Source organism: Mobula birostris, chromosome 26 (genome assembly GCF_030028105.1).
Source record: "Mobula birostris isolate sMobBir1 chromosome 26, sMobBir1.hap1, whole genome shotgun sequence".
Taxonomy (NCBI): domain Eukaryota; kingdom Metazoa; phylum Chordata; class Chondrichthyes; order Myliobatiformes; family Myliobatidae; genus Mobula; species Mobula birostris.
In genome coordinates this window covers 25,454,411-25,479,555 of record NC_092395.1, presented here as the reverse complement: position 1 = coordinate 25,479,555, position 25,145 = coordinate 25,454,411, and the positions used below count along the sequence as shown (strand labels likewise).

Below are 25,145 nucleotides of genomic sequence, written 5' to 3'. Positions count from 1 at the left end.
TCACAACTTGTCTTCCCAGCTCCTTTTGTGCTTTCTGCAAATGCTGCTAATATATGCGGGCTTCCCATCAATATATACTGTAAACAGTTCAAAGTTTAAAATTAAATTCATAAAATTAAAATTTCATGCGGACATATTCAGCAAATCTATAGAATAGTAACTATTCTCACAAAAGGTACAAGTCCCTCAGGACTTAGACCACCAGGTTCAAGAACAGTCACTACCCCACAACCATCAGGCTCTTGAACAAAAGAGAATAATTACACTCATCTATTGAGATGTTCCTACAACCAGTGATCTCACTTTAAGGTCTCTTTATTTTGTAGTTTGATGCTCTTGTTATTTATTGCTATCTATTTATATTTACATTTGCACACTCTGCTGCCTTCCATGTTCTTGCCCTTTCACTGATCCTGTTTACAGTTACCATTCCATAGATTTGCCGAGTATTCCCACAGGAAAAAGAATCTCAGCGCTGTATGTGGTGACACGTATGTACACTGACAATTAATTTTAGTTTACTTTGAAACTTTTCCTTTGAACTGTAACAAGATTAATGAAAGGTCAACCAGAGTGCAGAAGACAACAAACTGTGCAAATGCAAATGTATATAAATAGCAATAAATAATGAGAGAGTGGGAACATCTCAAGAGATGGGCAAGTGATTGTAGTTGTCCTCAGTTATGGGGTAGTTGTGGACCAGTTCTTGAAGCTGGAGGTGCAGTGTACAGTCCTTACACTACTTCCTGTGGTACTCCACTAGTTACAGCTAAAAATGACTCCCGTATCTGCAGCAGCCTCTTCTTACCAGTTAGTCCACATCGATCTATTATCTCCAACAGTACCTGCTTTTATTTTGTGACTTAGTATTTTGAGAGTTGCCTTAGACTTGAAAAGTTTTGAGCTCTTGAGTTGTATCAGCCTTGTTCATTGTAAAGAAGACTGCTGACGTTCAGGACTTCATTTCCAATAGGTAAATTCCTTTAAGGAAAAGAAAGGAAGATGAACCTTATTTGTCACATGTATTTCAAAGCAGCGAAGCATGCAGTTTGCATCAATGACCACAGTCTGACCAGCCTGCACTGTTGCTAAACTTGTGGCACCAGCGTACATTGCCCACAATTTACTCATCCTAAACTATACATCCTTGTAAAGTGGGAGGAAACTGGAGCACCCGGAGGAAACCTTTGCAGTCACGGGGAGAACATCCGAACTCCTTACAGAAAGCGGCGTGAATTGAACCCTAATTTTACTGCTGGAACTATAAAGTGTCACACTAATGGTAGGGCATTGAAGAATGCTGTAGAACAGAGGGATCGAGGAATAATGGTGCATAGTTCCCTGAAGGTGGAATCTCATGTGGATAGGGTGGTGAAGAAAGTTTTTGGTATGGTGGCCTTTATAAATCAGAGCATTGAGTATAGGAGTTGGGATGTAATGTTGAAATTGTATAAGGCATTGGTAAGGCCAAATTTGGAGTATTGTGTACAGTTCTGGTCACCGAATTATAGGAAAGATGTCAATAAAATTGAGAGAGTACAGAGGAAATTTACTAAAATGTTGCCTGGGTTTCATCTCCTAAGTTACAGGGAAAGGTTGAACAAGTTAGGTCTTTATTTTTTGGAGCGTAGAAGATTGAGAGGGGACTTGATAGAGGTGTTTAAGATTATGAGGGGGATAGATAGAGTTGATGTGGATAGGCTTTTTCCATTGAGAATGGGAGAGATTCAAACAAGAGGACATGAATTGAGAGTTAAAGGGCAAAAGTTTAGGGGTAACATGAGGGGGAACTTCTTTACTCAGAGAGTGGTAGCTGTGTGGAACAAGCTTCCAGCAGAAGTGGTTGAGGCAGGTTCGATGTTGTCGTTTAAAATTAAATTGGATAGATATATGGACAGGAAAGGAATGGAGGGTTATGGACTGAGTGCAGGTCAGTGGGACTAGGTGAGAGTAAGAGTTCGGCACAGACTAGAAGGGCCAAGATGGCCTGTTTCTGTGCTGTAATTGTTATATGGTAATAACTGCTATGTTACTGTGCCGCCACAGAGAATTACACCATTACTTACTGCCATGGCCCTGTAAAGGTTGCTCTGTTGGGTGAATGCTGTGTTTCCAGGCTGGGCTGAGATTCTGGGTGGAAATGAAGCACACCAGGTCCAAGCCAGAGTTCTGTGCCATACATTCCGACAGTACTTACAACGAACGTTTGTTGGTATCGCCAAGTGATTCAGAGTCAGCATGTCCACTTGTTGGCGTGTACTGTGGGATGTATACCACTGCTAGTAATTACAGACTTAATATTCTCCCTTCCAATATTGCTGAAGTGGTAACCTGTGGGAAGAGTCCCATGCAAACAGCGTTGTCCTCTTGAAGCACCCTTAAAGGTCTTACAACAATAAAATAGTTTTTTTGTGTATACTCACTCCAGTAAAATCTTCATTTTCCAACAGGTGTTGAATAAATATGCTGATTAATCAGGAGTTAGTACAAACAATTTCTCAGCGCTGCTCTTCCATTGCTTCCCTGATATCCTCCCTCCATTAGACCAACTTCCCCCTTGACCTTGCCCCTCTGTCGATCAAGCTGCTTCCTCTGTCCTGACCCAGTCACTGACCCTCGATCGGCCTGGCAACTCCCTTGATACTACCTGTTTGTCAGTCCAGGAACTCCCCTGCTGCAGACAGTTACCAGAGTACGCTGTGTTGTGAAATAGAACATAGAACATATAGAATAGAACAGCACATTACAGGCCCTTCGGACCACAATGTTGTGCCGACCCTCAAACCCTGCCTCCCATATAAGCCCCCACCTTAGATTCCTCCATATACCTGTCTAGTAGCCTCAAATTTCACTAGTGTATCTGCCTCCACCACTGACTCAGGCAGTGCATTCCATGCACCAACCACTCTCTGAGTAAAAAACCTTCCTCTAATATCCCCTTTGAACTTCCCACCCCTTATCTTAAAGCCATGTCCTCTTGTATTGAGCAGTGGTGCCCTGGGGAAGAGGCGCTGGCTATCCACTCTATCTATTCCTCTTATTATCTTGTACACCTCTATCATGTCTCCTCTCATCCTCCTTCTCTCCAAAGAGTAAAGCCCTAGCTCCCTTAATCTCTGATCATAATCCATACTCTCTAAACCAGGCAGCATCCTGGTAAATCTGCTCTGTACCCTCCTCTGTAATCCATATGCTAAAACTTCCACTGCGTTGTAACTTGCTCCTCCCAAAACCAGCCACTACTGATGAGGACAAAGTGGCAGACACAGAGAAATACCAGGCCTTGCAGACTCCCCCTCCGTGCCATGTCAGAAATAAGTCACTGCCCTTCCGTCGTTGCTGGGGCTGAAGTCCAGAGCTCCCTGGAGCATCCTCATCCAAAGGACTTCAGCAGTGCAACAGGGAGGCTCACAACTCCTTCTCGAGGAAGACAAGATAGGCAGAACTCAGCATGGTTTCCTTAAAGGAAAATCCTGCCTGACAAACCTATTACAATTTTTTGAGGAAATTACAAGTAGGCTTGACAAGGTAGATGCAGTGGATGTCGTATATTTGGATTTTCAGAAGGCCTTTGACAAGGTGCCACACATGATGCCACTTGTCAAAGGCCTTCTACTTAACAAGATAAGAGCCCATGGAATTACGGGAAAGTTATATACGTGGATAGAGCGTTGGCTGATTGGCAAGAAACAGAGAGTGGGGATAAAGGGATCCTATTCTGGTTGGCTGCCGGTTATCAGTGGTTTTCCACAGGGGTCCGTGTTGGGGCCGCTTCTTTTTACGTTGTACATCAACGATTCAGGTTATGGAATAGGTGGCTTTGTGGCTAAGTTTGCTGATGATACGAAGATAGTGGAGGGGCCGGTAGTGCTGAGGAAACAGAGTCTGCAGAGAGACTTGGATAGATTGGGAGAATGGTCAAAGAAGTGGCAAATGAAGTACAATGTTGGAAAGTGTATGGTTATGCACTTTGGCAGAAGAAATGAATGGGAAGACTATTATTTAAATGGGGAGAGAATTCAAAGTTCTGAGATGCAACGGGACTTGGGAGTCCTCGTGCAGGCTACCCTTAAAGTTAACCTCCAGGTTGAGTCGGTGGTGAAGAAGGTGAATGCAATGTTGGCTTTCATTTCTAGAGGAATAGAGTATAAGAGCAGGGATGTGATGTTGAGGCTCTATAAGGCACTGGTGAGATCTCACTTGGAGTACTGTGGGTAGTTTTGGTCTCCTAATTTAGGAAAGGATGTGCTGACATTGGAGAGGGTACAGAGAAGATTCACTAGAATGATTCCGGGAATGAGAGGGTTAACATATGAGGAACGTTTGTCCGCTCTTGGACTGTATTCCTTGGAGTTTAGAAGAATGAGGGGGGACCTTATAGAAACATTTTGAATGTTGAAAGGCATGGACAGAGTGGATGTGGCAAAATTGTTTCCCATGATGGGGGAGTCTAGTACGAGAGGGCATGACTTAAGGATTGAAGGGCGCCCATTCAGAACAGAGATGCGAAGAAATTTTTTTAGCCAGAGGGTGGTGAATCTATGGAATTTGTTGCCATGGGCGGCAGTGGAGGCCAAGTCATTGGGTGTATTTAAGGCAGAGATTGATAGGTATCTGAGTAGCCAGGCATCAAAAGTTATGGTGAGAAGGCGGGGGAGTGGGACTAAATGGGAGAATGGATCAGCTCATGATAAAATAGCGGAGCAGACTCGATGGGCCGAATGGCCGACCTGCTCCTTTGTCTTATGGTCTTATGATCTAAGAACTTGGTGGGTCAAGCAGCACCTTCAGAGGCAAAAAGACATTTCAAGTCAGGACCCTGCATTAGGACTGAGACCACTGACACAGGACTTGACCCAACACATTGGACTACATCGTTTGTCAGCATTGATGCTGCTTGACCCTGCAGAGCTCCGCTTTTTTGTCTAGATTCCAACATTTGCAGTTTCTTTTATCTTTCCCTCTCAAGGACTATTTGGATGAACAATAAATGCTGAATTTCCCACCACTGCCATCTCCTAAAAAATCAATAGAAGAGTCTTATGTCAAGCATATGCACAGCCAGATACTGCAGTATAATTGTAATCTGCCTTTAATGGTTGTGGGGCAAATATTAAGCAGGAGCTTATGAAGGAAACCCTTGTGCTTACTCAAATGTCCTGCTGTGGACACTGTGGTTGCAATAAGCACATTCTTCAGTTGGAGAAATGAGAGATTCTGCAGTTACTAGAAATCTTGAGCAACACACATAAAACGCTGGAGGAATTCAGCAAGTTGGGCCGCACCTGTGGAACGGAATCAACAGTTGACGTTTCAGGCCAAGACCCTTCATCAGTCTGAAATGTCGGCAGTTTATCCCCCTCCGTTGATGCAGCCCGACTTGCTGAGTTCCTCAAGTGGGTTGCGCGTGCCGTTCCTTCAGTTGTAAGGTTGAGTGCCAAGCAGATAGTGCTTTGAAATTTGAACCGCTACTGAGAATGAATTGAGTTAAAATTCCAGAAACTTGCTGAAAATCCCTTGTAGGGCAAGAACTGTTTGGGTGAGAATCTACATTAAAATGTTTTAGTCATGAACAACAAGCTGGAATTAGCAGAAGTGCACACATGGGACAATCTTGAATTGCAGCGCAGTCTTTTCCTTCCTGCTGTTTGGTGGGAATGTAAATTTTCCATTATACCCTTGAGTCATCGAAAGGAAAGGTCCCACTGCTGGTCCAAACCAGACTCAAAGTAAACATACTGAAAAATATTCAACAATTACTCTTTACATAAATAATGCCTTGTTATTTTCTCATGTCTATTACAGCACTGCATGACCAGAAAAGATATGTCATTGTCTAGCCCTGATGCTCACTGTTTCTAATGCAGTTTAGTTTCTATTTCAAGCTGTAGAATGATTAGGAATTAAATATTCTTCAAAGGTTCAAAGGTTCATTTATTATCAAAGTATGTATGCAATATACAACTCTTCTTCTCCAGGTAGCCACAAAACAAAGAAAACCATGGGAGTAAATTCAAAGGAAAACAGCCTGAAACGTCGACTGCACCTCTTCCTAGAGATGCTGCCTGGCCCGCTGCGTTCACCAGCAACTTTTATGTGTGTTACGTAAAAGAAGTGAAGTAGTTTTGTGGTCTATCCAGAGATGTCGACCAAGGGAGCGTTGTATGCAGGCACCATCTTGACTGGAAGACCAATATGTTTCTACAAGAATCAATATCACGCACTCCCATGTCAGGAAGAAAAAGAGTTAGATACAAAGAATGCTACCTCTATAGAGTCCCATCAAATTATTCCAGGGATTGGTGCTTTGCAAAGTCAAGGAAGCTCTGGAACTGAGCAAAACTAAAAAGGAACACAGACAAAATGCTGGAAGAACTCAGCAGGTCAGGCAGCATCTGTGGAAATGAATAAACAGTCGACATTTCGGGCTGAGACCTTTCTTCTGGACTGAGAAGCAAGGGAGAAGACGCCAGAATAAAAAGGTGGGGGTGGGAAAAGGAGGCTAGCTGGAAGATGGTAGGTGAAGCCAGGTGGGTGAGAAGGGACAAGGGCTGGAGAAGAAGGAATCTGATAGGAGAGGAGACTGCACCCCAGGAGAAAGGAAAGGAGGAGGCTGCTCAGGGGCAAGTGATAGTCAGGTCAGAAGAGGTAAAAGGTCAGAGTGGGGAATAGAAGGAAGTGGGGGAGGAGGGGATTTATTTTTACCAGGAAGAGAAAAAAAAGACTGCTTTCCAAGTATACTAATTGCACAACAGAGGAGGAGGTGGAATAGAAGAGGAAGAAGCCTAGGAGAAAAGTAGAGTGTTGGGGGGAAAATGAAGGGACTTAACATCTGACGAGCGGGGATCAAGAACCTTTATTGGCCCAAGACCTTTGAAGCTGCTTAAGTGAAAAAAGAAGTTTATCTTTAAACCTCGAGCTTTGGTGTGGGTGGTTTCAGTTGACGCAGGTGAAGATACAACACCTATGATCCATTTTAAGAGATTCTTTTCTGCTCAGTGGGTTTCTGAACTCACCAGTGAGGTCAAGTGGGACTCACAGACTCTGTCCATGCTATTTGCTACTATCATGCTTCAGAACTCTGCACAAGAGCTGGAGCAGGAAACCTTTATTCACTTCAGTGACTTCACCAGCTCCTCATTATATGACACGGTTCCAGTCCATCAAGTCCTCCTTCGTCTTTATCTCCCTTTTCACAGGCTTAATAAGAAAATGAACATTCCTACACCAAATACTCTTATCTAATTGTTCCTGAGCTGACTTGTGCAGTTTGAACTGCAAGCATCAAACAGTTGACACCATTTCCTTTGTGCAAACCTCACATCAAAATTACGGTTTATCTATATTTACAGCATTTCAATTGTGCAGGATATACACTCGATGGCTATTTTATTAGACACAGGAATGGAACCTGGTGTGGTCTTCTGCACACCACTATTGTAACGCGTGGTTGTTTGAGTTGCTGTTGCCTTCCTATCAGCTTGAACCACTCTGGCCATTTTCTACTGACCCCTCTCATTATCAAATCAAGTTTAATTATCATTCAAACCATGCAAAGATACAGCTGAACGAGACAGCGTTTCTCCAGGACCAAGATGCAAAACATTCGAAATAGCAAGCAAACATTTAAAAAAACCATAATTCAAGATATCGAGCAAAGAAGCATATTCACTCAAAGAAAAAACAGTATAGAAAGTCCAAGACCCTGAACGACAATGTCCAGCAGTCATTGCACAGTCTCCTGGCAGTACGTAAATGCATGCAATTCAACCTGTTGTTCCACCACTCGAACAGGAGAGGGCAGCACTGACGGGTGAGGCCAGGCCCCAACAAGGCATTTTCATCCACACAGTTGCTACTCACTAGCTGTTTTATTTTAATTTTTTTGCGCCATAGTCTGTAAACTCTAGAGACTATTGTGCTTGAAAATCCCAGAAAGCCAGCAGTTTCTGAGATACTCAAACCACCCCGTCTGGCGCCAATGATCATTCCAGGGTCAAAGTCACTTATCTAATATTTCTTCCCCATTCTAGTGTTTGGTCTCAATAATAGCTGAACCTCTTGACCATGTCTGCATGCTTTTATGCATTGCGTTGTATCTCCAGGTAGTAGTGTATGGTGACATATACACTGAGTGTATGTTCATGGTCTTCGGCTGCTGTAGCCCATCCACTTCAAGGTTCAACATGTTGTGCATTCAGAGATGCTCTTCCGTCCACCACGGTTGTAACGCATGGTTATTTGAGTTACTGTCACCTTCCTGTCAGCTTGAACCACTATTGTCATTCTCCTTTCAAACGAGCTGATGTTTTTTTTTTGATCTTTGCACCATTTTCTGTAAACTCCAGAGACTGCTGTGTGTGAAACTCCCCGGTCTGGGATATTCAAACCACTCCATTTGTTGGCAACAATCATTCCACGCTTAAAATCACTTAGACGACATTTCTTCCCCATTCTGATGTTTTGTCTAAACAACAACTGAGCCTCGTGTGCATCTTTAATGCGTTAAGTTGCTGCGGCATAATTGGCTGATTAGATATTTGCAGTAACGAGCTAATATCTGGCCACTTTATTAGGTACAGGTGCAACTTATACAATTGATAATACACCCACAATAGTTTACAGACTTAAATCATGGTAACAAACTTGCTAAACATAGAATAAGGATATCATTATTCTATAATTATGGTCAGTTTTATGGTTAATATGTTTTCAACTCCTACTGGCCCATAAACCTATTATCTAAGGAATACAACAGTATGGTGCTGTTCTACCTGGGAAACTTTCAGCACCTCCTTGAATTTTTCCCTCTATCCATCCATAATCTCTTCCCATTACAAATCTTAGAAAACAGCACCTGTTTCAGGAACATAGCCTTTTGAGTGCAGTTATGTTTCTGAGGCTGGGAATGTTGTTGGGGAGTGGGGGTTGATGGCATTGCGACACACCCTTCCAACAATATGAAGGATTCCATGGTGAAAACATTAGTCCAGCACTTCGGGGTCCCTACTCTCGTTCATGCAAATGTAGCCCCCCCCCGGCCACCCTCAGGGTCGCTCGGCTCGCTGTCGTCTAGGGAAACAGCCTCGGCCCCGGCAAACTGGGTAATTAGTTTGTGTGGATGCTGTGTGATATACCCCACCCCGCCCAAATAACAGACAATACACCAGATGCAATTAAATGATTTACAGTTTATAGATATTACTGGAACTATATAATTAAAAGAGAATAAAATATAAAAGGAAAATAAAAGGCACCACACTTATCAAAGTTCAATCTCTTCGTGCACAAAAACCGTTGGAGCTCAAGGACCTTCTTCTTCACCCTGCGACCCCCTCGGACCACCTCGACCGGCCGCCTGGGACCAACAACGGTAGTCGACCAGACACTCCACACGAGTCCGTCTCCATCTCCTCATCGAACGCCCTCCTCGGGGTCTGACCCTGTTAGCGGACTCACAGCACCTGGTCCATCCTCTGTCTCGCTCTCCCGCCTTCTGCCCCAAAACCCCGCGCATACAGTATCTTCAAATACACCAAAACCATAACAACTATCCCAATTGGTTAATAGCACCCTCTCATCACACTCTAAGCAAAACAAGCTGCTAGCGCAAACTTTCTCAGCGCTTAACACAACAAAGCCACATTCCCCAGATTAACATAACAAAGACGCCATTTTAATTAGCCTCCGCAGTAGCATAAAAATCGAAACCCCCTTACACAAAGTTCTAAGTAAAAATTATTATCCGAGTACATATCTGTCATCATATACAACCCTGAGATTCATTTTCCTGTGGACATACTCTGCAAGTCTATAGAATAGTAACTGTAAACAGGATCAATGAAAAAGCAAGAGCACGGAAGACGACAAGCTGTTGGAATGCAAATACGAGGGGTGATTGATAAATTCGTGACCTGGGGTGGAAGGAGTCAATTTTAGAAAACCTAGCACACTTATTTTTCAACATAGTCCCCTCCTACATTTACACACATAGTCCAGTGGTCGTGGAGCATACGGATCTTGGATCTCCAGAAAGTGTCCACAGCAGGGGTGAATGATAAATTTGTGGCCTAAGGTAGAAGGAGAGGAGTTATATAGAAAGTTTGAAGTTAATAACTCATCTCCTTCTACCTTAGGCCACGAACTTATCAATCATCCCTGATGAGTTATTAACTTCAAACTTTCTGCATAATCACTCAAAGAGTTGACCTGTATATGCATGCAACGAGAGCTGTTTAACTCATCGCCTTCTACATTAGGCCACGAACTTATCAATCACCCCTGCTGTGAACACTTTCTGGAGGTCCAAGATCCGTATGCTCCACGACTCCACTAAGTGTGTAAATGTTGGAGGGGACTATGTTGAAAAATAAATGTGCTAGGTTTTCTAAAATTGACGCCGTCTACCTTAGGCCACGAACTTATCAATTACCCCTCGTAAACAGCAATAAATATCGAGAGCATGAAATAACCAGATAAAGAGTCCTTAAAGTGGGCTTATTGGTTGCAGGCACGTCTCAACAGATCAGTGTAATTATCCTCTTTTGTTCAAGAGCCTTATGGTTGAGGGGTAGTAACTGTTCTTGAACCTGGTGGTGTGAGTCCTGGGGCACTATTTCTCAGAAGAATAAAAACTGGCAGTAGACCATGAGCTTGGTACCTGGTTTGAAGTCTTCATCTTCAAGCACTTTTTTCCTCGGATATCCAAAGGATGAATTGGTTTATGGAAAGTGACAATGAATTTCATCATTGACATCTGTCTTCACTGAATCCCATGGGTGATTTTTTTCAGGACTTTGCCGTAGACCTTATTTCTCAGAGGCAGCAAATTGTAGATCACATTTGTTTTGTAGGACTCATCCTCTCATATACTTCAGTGAGAGAACTGATGATTTGCAGCTTAGTGACCAAACGTGCGCCTAGTCATACTCATGCATTCACCAGCTTGGCCATTGAGACTGGAATGACCTTCATTCACCAGTATAGGCACTAAAGCTCACATTATTCCTGCAGATGATGTCATGAGTTCTTCTGGCCTGTGCGGGGCGCCAGAGAGCGTTTAAAGCACTGGAATAGGTTCATAAACAAGAGGAATTCTGCAGATGCTGGAAATTCAAGCAACACACATCAAAGTTGCTGGTGAACGCAGCAGGCCAGGCAGCATCTCTAGGACGAGGTATAGTCGACGTTTCAGGTGAAGGGAATAGGTTCGTTGCTGTTTAAAGATAGTCATAAATCATTTAAAGTTCCTTGTGTTTTTCTCAAGTGACTCCGCTTTTGTAATGGGGTCTCATGGTACCTTCTGTTTAAACTTGTTCAGTTTATTTTGATATCTTCAGGGATTTTGTGTTACTTGATTTATCTAAGCGGATGTTTGATTAGTGCTAATCGCAGGGTCCTGGTTTTGAGAATGTGACTTCTCTCAGTGTCGCTCATCTGAGCCACTAATGCTCTTTATGGAATTATTATGAACAAACTTCCATCGCTTCGCTACATCGAAGAGTGTCTTTCCTCTGCACTTGGGTTCTGATATTGTCACCACACACCGTGACAGAAGGACCATGCCAAGTAATGGACATGGTAGAGATTGAACAGCAGTGGCTGGAGGCAAGGGTGCTTTCTATGCTCAGTGCACGTCCCGAGTCCATGTTCTAAGTGTCCTGAATCTACACTCCGAGTGTCCTGAGTCAATGTTCTGAGTCAGTGTACGTTCTGAGTTGCTCCGGTCTCCGCTCCGAGCTTTTTAAGTCAGAAGTACCCCGGTTGCCAGCTTCGGGGTCCCATGACTCAGGCCTGCATAACAATTGAGTGCTTCAAGCAAGCTTATCGACAAAGTTCATTGGATTCAAAATCAGCTTTCAAAGCAATAGTGTAAATTCCGGAGGAGCCTGCTCCAAAAGCTGATTCCTGGCAGGAGAGTGCAAGGTCAAGAGTAAGCTACCTTATATCTAACCTCGATGAAAGTCATGGTACAGACTGTGAAAATTGAACTTTTACATAACAAATGAAGCAGATCTACAGAGAGACAGATCAGTGATTGGAAGAGCCTAGCTATGCTGTCTCAATCTGTAAAATTGAGAGTGCAGCCTTCTGTATCCTAATTGTCTCTGGAGCAAAAGAATAACATAGAGTAAAACACTGAACAAAATACTTCCAGGATCCTTCCCTAAGTTTCAAATTTCATGTTTTCAAGGACTCAAGTTTCAGGGTGTCGAAGCTTTTTCTAGGTCTCAAGATATTTTCCCAGCCCATGTGTCATGGCCTAAATGTTCAAGGTGGCCATCCAGGTTTCCCGAGGACTTTTCTCAAGGTTTCCAAGGACCAAGGAATGTTTCAAAGGGTTTTTCAATGTTCTCCCCCTCTCAAGCGCTCAAAAGCCTGCCTTCTTAGGGTCCTGCTCAACGTTCCCTGGTCTTGCTTGAAGTTCCTCTCAAGGTTCCCTGGTCTCTCAGTCTCTCGAGGTCCCCAAGTGTCTCTGGCTCTTGAGGTCCCTCTCGATTTCCCCATGCTGCCCCCTCAAATTCTCCATGTCTCCCTCTCAAGCTCTCCTGGTCTCCCTCTCAAGCTCTCCTGGTCTCTTGAGTCGCCCCTGTATCTCAGGTTTTCAGGTCTCCCTGGACCATCAGATGCTGGCCACGGAGAGGGGATCCTGTAATGAGTTCTTCGGGCCTCTGCGGTACACTGGAGACCATTGGGCCCTGAGGTTTTTAGAGCACATTACTGGTTGTTGCTTAAAGACAGTCGTTAGAGTTCCTTGTGTTTTTCTCGAGCGACTCGCTGTTTCTAATGCGGTCTCCTGGCGCCTTCTGTTTAACCTTGTTAAGTTTGCTTTGATAGACTCGAGGATTCTGTGTTACGTGCCTTACTGAATCAAACGCTAATCGTAGGGTCCTAGTTTGAGAACGTTACTTCTCGCGGTGTCCCTCCCATGAGCCACCGATGTTCACCGTCACTTTGTCGGAGTCGGCTCTTCCGCCGCGTTCCGGTTACGATATTGCCAGCACACACGGTGACAGGTTAGCTTCACTCCAGCAGGAAGAATGAGGTGCTGCGCCCTGGCAATAAGGGCTGAATAAAATTAGGGCGGCGCGGTAGTGCCACGCCAGGTGTAGCACTATGACAGCGCCAATGACCTGTCAATCCCACCACTGTCTGTAAGGATTTTGACACAGTCCTCCTAATGCTCTGGTTTCCAGGCAGATGATGGGCTGATCGGTAACAAGGGTGTAATTGGGCATTCTGGTCTGGTTGGACTAGAAGGGCCCGTTCCCGTGCTAGCTCACTACATAAAATAAATATAAAATGTCATGCCAATGATGCATAATCGTTTGATGCCAGTCTGCAACGAGATCAGGACTGTTCCCAGAGTTTACGCTCACAGCTTACAGACATTATGAAGCAAAAGTAAGGTGAGCAACACAAGGTTCTCTATAACCGAGAGGTGTGGCACCATCGTGCCCCCCCAACTAAATTTCTCCTCGTCCTCTCTGGGAGCTCATTGCCAAGGCCAAGGACTGTCCCAGAAATGACCCGCTGGCTGGTCGAAGGCTGGTCAGAGATGGTGCTTCTTGTGCCAGTCCAGTGTGCAGAGGCTGAGGGACTGGAGGAAGATTCCACACCCCCCACCCCATAGGAAAGTGATAGCCGTGGGTTTGAAAGTACTGCTCACAAGAAGGCTCGCACGGGCAGCCTCAGCACCGGCGGCAACAATGCGAAGGTAGCAACACTCACAGCACGCTGGAGGAACTCAGCAGGTCAGGCAGCATCCGTGGAAACAAACAGTCAACGTTTCGGGCCGAGACCCTTCATCAGGACTGAAGAGGGAGGGGGCAGGGGCCCTATAAAGAAGGTGGGGGGAGGGTGGGAAGGAGAAGGCTGGTAGGTTCCAGGTGAAAAACCAGTAAGGGGAAAGATAAAGGGGTGAGGGAGGGGAGGCAGGCAGGTGATAGGCAGGAAAGGTGTAGGGGAAAGCACAATGGGTAGTAGAAGGAGGCAGAACCATGAGGGAGGTGATAGGCAGCTGGAGGAGGGGGCAGAGTGAAACTGGGATGGGAGAAGGGAGGGGGTGGGAATTACCAGAAGTTGGAGAACTGTTTGTTGTGTGTGTTGCTTTGACCCCAGCATCTGCAGAGTATTTTGTGTTTACAATGCGAAGGTAACAAATCTCTCAGTCCTTGCGTGGTGAACTTTCTGCAGGAACCCATAACATTCTGGGTGAGTAAGCTATGTGGCTCCTATGTTGAGAGGAAGATATTGACATGAGTCATTTCAGCTCTATCTCTGGAGTGGCACGGTAGCGTAGTGGTTAGCACGACACTTTGCAACACAGGCAACCCAGGTTCAATTCCCGTCATTGCCTGTAAGGACTTTATACGTTCTCCCTGTGACCGTGTGGGTTTCCTCACACGGTCCAAAGACGTACTGGTTGTAAATTGCCCCGTGATTAGGTTAAGATTAAATTGGAGTTTCTGGGTGGCGCGGCTCAAATGGAAGGGCGTATTCCGCACTGTACCTCAATAAATAAATAAACTGCATTCACTCAGACATCTTGAGGCCAAGGGACCTTTGCTGATTACTTGCTCCACTTAGTCATTTTGCTGTGCCTTGTGAACATGTACGTCGCAGGCAGAGTGCGCTGCAAGCACGTCATTTAAAGAAACATCTTCCATCAACATTAACAAAAAGCTCGGGGAGGATTTGGCTCATCCCTCAAGGTGTGGGATCATTGTGCCCTGGTGCTGCCAGGAGTCATTGGAGAAGTTAAGGGAACAGGTCGGTCTGTTTTCTCTGATCAAAGTGTCTTTACCTAAAGGAGACGTGTTCCCAAAGTGGCTGTCTCTAAGTTTCCCAGTCTCAGATCTCCCAGTGGGTCAGTGGTCCCCGTGCCGCTGGTTCCCTGCGTGGGTGATGAGCCTCATTCTGCCATGCATGTGGGTGGGGTCTGGGCACCGGCATTTCAACAGAGGACGAACTATTCCAGAATTTGTTCTGACATGGACTGACTGGAGAATGCAATGTAACCTCTGTGTAATTGTGGTGGGCAGGATTCACAATCTTCTTCTGTCAAGACCTACACAGTACTTGACCATAGTTTCAATTTAAAAAAAACTAAACATTTGGCTCCCCCAAAATGCTCCACCATTTAAAAACATAAGTGACCTGATTGTAACCTCAACTTTGAACCCTCATCTACCTGAGGTCAGTTTTCACCACTTGTTTATTAAGATTCTCTCTACCTCTACAGTAAAAAAAAATTCAAAGATGCTGCTTCCACTGCCCTTTGAAAAAGTGAGTTGCAAAGATGCACTTTTTAAAAATCACCTTTTTTTCTATCTTATTTTTAAACTCCAATCTCTGTTTCAGGATCTCGCACAAGAATCCTCCTCTTTTCATCCACTTCTTCAAGATTCTTCAGGATCTTAGATGTTTCAATCTTTGCATGCGATTACAGGAAGGAAGTGAAGACTTTGAGAAGATATTCACCACAAGGCTGTCTGGAATAGAGGGTCTAGGCTATAAGGAGATAAACTACGGTTGTTTTCTCTGGATCATCAAAGGCTGAGAGAAGACTGTTGTCATTTAAAGTTAAATTGGATAACTATATGGACAGGAAAGGAATGGAGGGTTATGGGCTGAGTGCAGGTCGGTGGGACTAGGTGAGAGTAAGACTTCGGCACGGACTAGAAGGGCCGAGATGGCCTGTTTCCGTGATGTAATTGTTATATGATTATATGGATAGAAGTTGATAAAAGTTATGAGAGGCATGGACAGGGTCGACAGAGTTTCTTTTTCCCAGGGTAGAAATGTCAAGCCCTTGGAGGGCATGCAGTTCACTTGAGAGGGACAATGTTTAAAGGAGATGTGTGGGCAAGTACTTTACACATTGAGTGGCAGTGCCTGATACAGAATGCCAGGAAAATGGTCATAGGAGATATTTAAAAGGCTGTTGGATGGACACATGAATAAGGAGGGAATAGAGAAAAATGGATTGTGAGTAAGCAGAAGAGATTTAATTTAATTTAGCATTATGTTTGACGTAGACATCATGTGCTGAAAGTCCTGTTGCTGTGCTGTTCTGCATTCTGTGTTCTATAATAGACTAAGTCTATTATAATTATTCAGTAACAGACGAAGACAACAGCACTGCTCCAAAGAGCGCTGCGTGAGGTCATTCTTACCCTCAGCCATTAGACTCTGTAGAGTCAACCTATTGCCGGGGAAGTGATGACTCCCTCCTGTTAGACTGTTTACCAGAGCTCTGTTTACCACACCTAACTATCGCGAACACCCTGTGCAATACTACCATCACTTCTTATCTGGACAGTGTGAATGTGCACCCATTACTGTATACAGTAATATTACGGCAATTCTTGCACTACCATCTTATCAGTGTGAACGTGGGAAATCTTGTACACAGATATACAGACAGAAGTAGAATGCACCGGGAGACAGAACTCATAATGGTTCCAGATCCTGCATAATTTGGACTGCACCTTGCCTCCCATCTGCTGTCTATATGACATTGAAGGGGGCCATTCATCCTATTGAACCTATGTTGGCTCACAGAACAATCCAATCAATCCCACTTCCCCATTTATTTCACTGCTGCCCTTTCTCCCACACAGAAATCCCTAAATCCCTTAATCCCACTTTACTGCGCTCATTCCTACCAGGAGCAATTTAGAGCAGCTGATTAATCTAACAATATTTTTTAGGGGGAGGGAATATTGGATGAAAGCAGAGCACCTAGCAGAAACCCAGGTCTGGAGAGACAATTTTGCACTCAGATAGTATGAGAGGTCAAATCAAACCTCTGTCACTTAAGCTTTAAGGCAGAAGCACACTGAATTGCCCTGCTTGATAAATCCTGGTGACATTATGCACACTTTATTCCATATCTGTACTTTAATCTTTAGCTTTATTGTATATAATCTTTTATTCATTATAATTGTTAAATGCTGTTGTTTTAGGTCGCACGTTGTGCCAACAAATCACAGCAAATTCCTAATACATGCAAATGTGTATGGTGAATAAGGTTGATCCTTGAATTCAGTTACCAATGCAATAACAATGAATTCCCCTCTTCTTTGCTTTCTTCTTTAGATTACAATGATACTGAATCCATTGTTTCAGAGATCAAAGCTGAAACACGTTCAGTACCAAGCGTGAGTGACATCATGAGAGGATATAAACCCAACGAGCACAGAGCAAATGGCTCCAATGAGACAATCTACACTGTGACGGGGACAGTCAGAAACCAGCTCACTGGTCTCACCACCACAGTTACCATCCCAGGCCTTTATGTCTTAGTGTTCACCATTGGGCTCCCTGCCAATGGGCTAGGACTCTGGGTACTGGCAACAAAAATCAGAAAATTACCTTCCACCATCTTCCTCATCAGCCTGGCAACTGCAGATCTCCTCCTGATCCTGATGTTACCATTCAAAATCTCCTACCACCTTCTGGGCAACAACTGGCTGTTTGGCGAAGCCCTGTGTCGGACGACAACCGCCTTCTTCTACGGGAACATGTACTGCTCCATCCTGCTCCTCACCGTCATCAGCATCGACCGATACTTTGCTCTGGTGTATCCTTTCACCTCCCGGCAGTTCAGGGACAACGCGTTTGCCATCAGCGTCTGCTCGGCGATCTGGGTGATCGCCGCACTCCTGGTTCTGCCATTTCTCTTCAAGGAGCAGTTGCTCAGCATCGACAACCTGAACATTACGACCTGCCACGATGTGTTGCCAGTGGATAGTCAGGCTGGGTATTTCTTCTACTACTTTGTATGTTTGGTTATCATGGGATTTTTGATCCCATGCTGTATTACTGTCTTTTGCTACGGTTCTGTAATCAAAACTTTAATAGTCAATGAGAAGAGTTACATGCATGCTGCGATAGTCACTCTCCTGATTTTACTGGTGTATGTTGGGTGCTTCGCTCCCAGCAATATAATCCTCCTAATTCACCACTCGGAGTACCGCCATACGAACGAGAGTGAGCTCTACATTTATTACATGGTCTGCATGGTTGTCAGCTGCTCCAGCAGCTGCATTGACCCTTTCATTTACTATTACATTTCTGATGAATTTAGGGTCAAGGTGGTGCATGTAATTTGCTGCAGGAAGGAGCAGCGGGGCCTGCTGTCTGGGAGGACCACCCAGGAACTCCTGAACACTCACACCTACACCTCACACTCCAGAGCTGGGATGTCCGTGAAAGACGTCTGATTCCGCGCAGGACCTGAAAGGGTTTCAAAGACCCAAAGGAAGAAATCAATCCACTGACTATGAACTGAAAAATATACCATCAGTACTGAATGCTTTCAGCATCAAATCAACAATGGAATTGAAAATGGACCAGATTCTGTTGGTTCAGATTAATTTAGCAGATTATGTTTTTATTCTCAAATATCACCTATTCAGAATTTTGAAAACCAGAATTTATGTTTCCTTCAATATTGTTGTATTGTTTACAAAGTAGCAGGAATGAAAATGAGCTGGTGACTACCCCACAGCACCTTTCAGAACACAGCTCCCTCCTGCCAGATTTAACCACACTGCACTTTTTCCATAGCTGCAACACTATATCCTGCTTCTCTCTATACTGCTACAATGTATGGCCTGATCTGACTGGTTGGTATGCACCACGAAGGCTCCTCACTCCATTTACATGTGACAGTCGCAAAACCAAAACCAATATGGTGTCTCACTCTCAAAATGCTGGAGGAACTCAGCAGGCCAGGCGGCAACTGTGGAAAGGAATAAGCAGTTGACGTTTCAGGATGAGGTCCTTCACCATGACGCCTCTCCATAGACACTGCCTGACCACCAGAATTTTGTCTGCGTTGCTCTGGGATTCCAGCATCGTCTCACTGTGCTTCTTGGTCAGTTCACTTCAGATGGTCTGGTTCTGGACTACCATAAGAAGTTCCTCATAGTCAACCCTATTTTTTGGCTCTTATATTTTGTATACTTAAATCAAATTCCCCCACAACTTCCTCGACTCCTAGAAATCAAACCCAGTTTATCCGGTCCCCTCTCATAAGAGAAACAACACAATCCCAGGGCAACATTGTGGTGAATCTGCTCTGCACCCTCTCCAGTATAAGCACCTTGTTCTAATAGTACAGAAATGAGAATTACACAAAGTACTCCAGTCTTGGCTTAAGCAATGTTTTGTACAGTTGTGTGATAATCTCTGTTTTATATTTGAAGCCTTATTAAAAAGACAGGGAGCTCAAGTTGCTGACTTGGCCATCTATCCACCTGGGCTGCAACTTTCAGGGATCTTTGTACACCAAGGTCCTCCTCTTCTTCAATACCTCATAGGGCCCTAGTTTTATTAGTCCTCCAAAAGTGCCTCCTATTTATCAGAATTAAGTTCTACCTGCCATCGTTCAGCCAATCTCAGAAACTCATCAGTATTATCCAATAGCCTTAAAATTACCATCCTCACTCTCAGTGCCACAACCAAATTTGGTGCCACTAATCATACCTTCCCTACCATATCCTAATAATTAATGTAAATAATGAACAGAAGCATTTCCAGGCCAACCCTGTGGTACATTGCTGTTTGCAGGCTCCCATGTGTAAACCTGAAAGTAGCAGCCTACCGCCCGTCCCCACAGGTATATTTAAACTTGTGTAAAAATGTAAGCACTGTATCTGACGCAAACCTGTGCAACAAATAAAAACAGATCATATGGATGCCTTTTGTGAGCATATAAGTGAGTAATTCTTCTTCTTCGGCAGTCTCTGCTTGGGGCACCTGCTGAGTGATGGCAGGAGGTTGAGTAGTTTGAGGTGAGGCACTCTTTCAGTCACCTGTGCAGGGTATCTGTATGTTCCTGACACTGGTATTGAAGCTGTCAGCATCACCCTGAATCTTCCTTCTCTGTTCTGGGCATTCACGTGTTTGACTCTCCCAAGGGTCAGTGCACGTGCTGTAGATCTTCAAGGAAGTTTAGAGACCTTGGATCTTTTCCTTCGTCCGCCTGTGAATCTGGTGTGTGACAAAGCTCAGAACTGGGGGTCTTAGGAGTCTGGTGTTGGGCATGTGAATGACGTGGCCAACTGAGCATTGTGAGAGGGGCCTCAATAATGGTGCTGCAGGCAGGCAGGGGACACTAATACTGCCTTGCTTAACTTTCCAGTGAATTTGAAGTTTAGTGTGGCTACACATTAGTGGCATTTGTGCAGTGCCTGAAGATGCAATAGATAATCCAAGCCTTACAAGCATATTGGAAGCCAGAAATTACAATTGGGCACAACACAAGTTTTGTGCTAGATCTGAGATCTTGATCTTCAAATACCCGCCTTCTCAATGAACATTTGTACATACTGGTGCCGTGAACACAATGGTGAATTTCTTTATCAGTTTCTCTACCCTAATCAAGGTGTTGCTCCTGAGAAATGAGAAGAAATCCATGTTTTTCAGGGGCTCATTGTGAAATCTTATTGTCAAAATGTGGTGTGACATAGCAAGATTCAGAATCAGAATCAGGTTTATTATCACCGGCATGTGATGTGAGATTTGTTAACTTAGCAGCAGCAGTTCAATGCGATACATAATCTAGAAGAAGAGGAAAAATAAATAAATAAGTAAATCACAGTATATGTATATTGAATAGATTTTAAAAATCGTGCAAAGACCAGAAATAATATATATTTAAAAAGTGAGGTATGTTCATGGGTTCAATGTCCATAATGGAATCGGATGGCAGAGGGGAAGAAGCTGTTCCTGAATCACTGAGTGTGTGCCTTCAGGCTTCTGTACCTCCTACCTGATGCTAACAGTGAGAAAAGGGCATGCTCTGGGTGCTGAAGGTCCTTAATAATGGATGCTGCCTTTCTGAGACACCTCTCCCTAAAGATGTCCTGGGTACTTTGTAGGCTAGTACCCAAGATGGAGCTGACTAGATTTACAAACTTCTGCAGCTTCTTTCAGTCCTGTGCAGTAGCCCTCCCCATACCAGACAGTGATGCAGCCTGTCAGAATGCTCTCCACAGTACATTTATAGAAGTTTTTGAGTGTATTTGTTGACATACCAAATCTCTTCAAACTCCTAATAAAGTATAGCCACTGTCTTGCCTTCTTTACAACTGCATCGATATGTTGGGACCAGGTTAGATCCTCAGAGATCTCGACACCCAGGAACTTGAAACTGCTCACTCTCTCCACTTCTGATCCCTCTATGAGGATTGGTACGTGTTCCTTCGTCTTACCCTTCCTGAAGTCCACAATCAGCTCTTTCATCTTACTGAGGTTGAGTGCCAGGTTGTTGCTGTGGCACCACTCCACTAGTTGTTATTTCTCACTCCTGTACACCCTCTCGTCTCCATCTGAGATTCTACCAACAATGTGAATCTATGGACCATGACTCGGAGCTCAGCCACCAAAACGTTACTAACATAAGTGATGTCTCCTTATTTAAGCTCAATGACCAAGTTACTCAGGTAACCTTCACCCTGGAGTGTAGCCAACATGAATTCAGCAGCTTCCCATGGTTCTGAAGGTGGCTTCATTCCCTGGGAAGATTTTAGGACATGAGATCCAATATTTTGTCAAGAAAGATTGAGAAGCATGTTGGGCAAAGACTCAGTCTTGTTTGACACCAGTCTTTATTCAGAAAGATAGACCCATTGGTTAATATAACAGAACACAGAACAGTACAGCACAGTACTAGTTTTTTTGTGCCAACATTTTAAACTACTCCAAGATCAATTTACCCCTTCTCTCCCACATAGCTCTCCATTTTTCTTTCATCCATATACCTATCTAAGAGACTTTTTAAACGTCCCTAATGTATCTGCCTCTACCACCAGCCCTGGTAGCTTTTTCCACGCACCTACCACATTCTGTGTAAAAAGTCCTCCCTCTAACATCACTCCTATACTTCCCCCGATCACCTTAAAATTACACTCACTAGCATTTGCCATTTTTGTCCTGGGTAAAGAGAGCTGGAGGTTACTCTATCAATGCCTCTTGTTTTATTAAACATCTCTTATCAAGTCACCTCTCAGCCCCTTTCACTCCACACAGAAAAGCCCCAGGTCACTCGGCCTATCCTCATAAGACATGCTCTGTAATCCAGACAGCATCCTGGTAAATCTCCTCTGTGCCCTCTCTCAAGCCTCAAAATCCTTCCTATAATAAGGTGACTAGAACTGAACACAATACTGCTGTCATGGTCCGGTCCGTGAAGTCCACATTCCGGTTCACGGTCCGGTCCATCGTTGCTTATTCCAGGTTTTCCGGTTTTCCCTTGTCCTGTTGCATGCGTTAATTGAGGCACATGATTCGCATTTTGGGCTGACTACATAAACAGCTCCTTGGTTCAGCTTCAGTTGCTGGACTGTTCCTTCCCCTTCCCCTTCCTTCTGAAACCTCGCCTGCTACCTTTGCATGTGTCCTCGCCTGTAACACCATCAAGTTCTACCGTTGGAGCAAGACCGGAGCCTTGCTGTGTCTAGATAAGGAACTGTCTTTCGTTGTTTGGAACTGTCTCTGTGTCCGCGCCTTCGCTAGGTAGGTCTGGCCGTTTGCCGCTACCTTGTGTTGGGAACTGTCTCTGTGTCCACGCCTTCACTAGGTAGGTCCAGCCATTTGTCGCTACCTTGTGTTGGGAACTGTCTCGTCGTGTTCAGCATTCTGTGTATGAGTCCTGGCCCTATGTCCTGTTCCCAAGGAGGGGTCCCGGCTCTGTGTTCCATTTTCCTATCTCTCAAGACCAAGACTCTGTGTTCTGTGTACCTATCTCCCAAGATTACCAAGGCTCTGTGTTCTGTTTCCTCTCCCCCAAGATTACCAAACCTCTGCACTCCTGTCTCCCTCGACCAAGGCTCTACGTTCCTGGCTCACTCGACCAAGTCAAGGGTTCGTGTTCTCATCCTGTCCATGTGTCTAGCCCGGCCCTGTCATTGTCCGGATCAGGGTCCCTTTAAATTTACCTTGTTTATGTAATAATCCGGACCATTGATTCCCTGTTTTCCCGTGTCCCTCAGCTTTGGTGATTAGAGGCAATTAACACTTGGCTGAACCGCTAGTTTATAGTCTCCGGCTTTCAGTTGTTCGGCGCGAGAGCGTCTGCAAAGTCATCAGAGGCACGGTGTGCCAATGTCATCTGGCCGGAGCAAGGCTAGTCTCTGCCGAAGTGTGTGCCGGTAATTCGCCCTTCCTCACCGGAGCAACCCCATCCAGTTACCTTGCCAAAGCGAGCCTGCAAAGTTTCCTCACCGAGGTGGATGCGTCAGTTAACCCGCTGGAGAGAATCAAGAACTGCTGTCTACTGTTCCCAGGCCGAGTTGAGAGCTCGCCACTACCCAGAGTTTCCAAGTCAAGTCCTGGCTCCAGCGGCATTCAAGCACCAAGTCGAGTCCTGTCCCTGGCGGCGTTCAAGCACCAAGTCAAGTCCTGGCCCTGCCGGCTTCCCAGTTCTGAGTCAAGTCTTGGCCCCGGCGGTCTGTGACTCCTGTCCTACCCCCTTGTCTGAATCCCTTTTCTGCCCCTGTCGCCTCTAGCCCTCGTCTGCAGCCCCCACCTGCACTTTTGTCTAGTTCAATTGCCAGAGCTAGATACGTACTGTCTGGTGTTCGCTCGTGTTGGTCTTGTCTTGTCTTGTACTCGCCTCTGTGGGGTAAGTCAGGCTGTCTTGTCATTGCTCCACAGGGGGTCATGTCTTGTCTTGTTTTGTTCTCGCCTCCATGGGGTAAGGCAGGCCATCTTGCCATTGCCCTGTGGGGGGTCATGTTCTGTCGTGTCTTGTCCTTGCCTCCGTGGGGTAAGTCAGGCTGTCTTGCCTTTGCCCCGCGGAGGGTCATGAATCCCGGCCCTATGTCCTGTACCCAAGGAGGGGTCCCAGCTCTCTGTTCTGTGTGCGAGTCCCGGCCCTATGTCCTGAACCCAAGGAGGGGTCCCGGCTCTCTGTTCTGTGTGCGAGTCCCGGCCCTATGTCCTGTACCCAAGGAGGGGTCCCAACTCTGTGTTCTGTGTATGTGTCCATGGTTCCATGTACCTGCTCCCCGAGACTGAGGCTCTGTGTTCCCATGTTCTTCCTCTCCCTAGCCCATGTCATGTCCTGGCCTGGTTCTGGGGTCCGAGCCCAAGGCAAGACCCGGGTACTGGATCCTTGCCCAGTCTCGGGCTCGGAGTCCATACCCTAGCCTCTTCATGTCCCCTCTAGTTCTGGGAGCCGATTCCGAGTCCTAGCTCAGACCTTTGGTCCCAGCCTAGTCATAGTCCTCAATCCTTGTCCAGTTCGCTATTCCTACTCCTGCCTTGCTCTCCTGGTTTTGAACAATAAACTAAATTTAAGTAACCTCACAAGATGTGTCTTGCATTTGGGTCCACCCTTGCTCCCAATGCCCCTGCCCAGTGTGACAGGCCCAGGAGCACCTTGCCCAGCCTGGTGCTGGGGTTCCCTCGTCCTGTGCTGGGGTTCGTCCTGTCCAGGATTCTCACGTCCAGTCCTGTTGCCACTACTCGTCCTGTAGCCACGTCTTGTCCTAACCTAGATCTGGGGTCCGAGCCCAAGTCAAGACCCAGGTTCTGGGACCCTGTCCAGTCTCTGGCTCAGAGTTCTTGTCCAATTTCCAAGTTCCTAGTTCCTCGTTCAGGTCCTGCTTTCCTAGTCTAGTCCTAGCCCAGGCCCTGTATCCTAGTTTCGTCCAGGGCCTGTGTCTTGTCCCGCGTCATTTCTTCCCCACTTCCCTTACTTGCTTGACACACCTAGTCCTGTTCCTAGTACTTCGGTGTCTGTGTCTTGCATTTGGGTCCACTCCCAGCGTCCCCCGTATGACAGAACAGTCCAGCCAAATATGGACCCAGCGACACAATCACTGTCATTTTACTCTTGCCACCCGGGTTTCCCTTCTGTTAAATACCCTCCCACCCGCCTGTGTCATCCTTAGTGCTGGAGAGCCTGTTTGGTTGCCAGGAGGCTCCCATGGGGGTGGGATACTGTCATGGTCCGGTTCATGAAGTCCGCATTCCGGTTCACGGTCCGGTCCATGTTCCTTATTCCAGGTTTTCCAGTTTTCCCTTGTCCTGTTGTGTGCCTTAATTGAGGCACAAGCTTCTCATTTTGGGCTGGCTACATAAACAGCTCCTGGGTTCAGCTTCAGTTGCTGGACCATTCCCTCCCC

At 45.4% G+C, this 25,145-nt stretch overlaps 1 protein-coding gene across 3 annotated transcripts in view; it reads left to right on the top strand.

Moving 5' to 3' along the window:
* LOC140188159 (proteinase-activated receptor 4-like) overlaps positions 1-19,825 on the top strand; it is a 60,845-nt gene extending 41,020 nt beyond the window's left edge. The window contains exons 4-5 of one of the 3 annotated variants that reach the window (XM_072244151.1): positions 17,104-17,767; positions 18,095-19,822. In XM_072244151.1, coding sequence (XP_072100252.1) covers positions 17,104-17,767; positions 18,095-18,230 — 800 coding nt within the window. In that variant the 3' untranslated portion in view covers positions 18,231-19,822. Of the gene's footprint in view, positions 1-17,103 lie in introns of all 3 variants that reach the window. The other 2 variants (XM_072244149.1, XM_072244150.1) reach the window with 2 other exon arrangements.
* Positions 19,826-25,145: the final 5,320 nt, after the last annotated feature.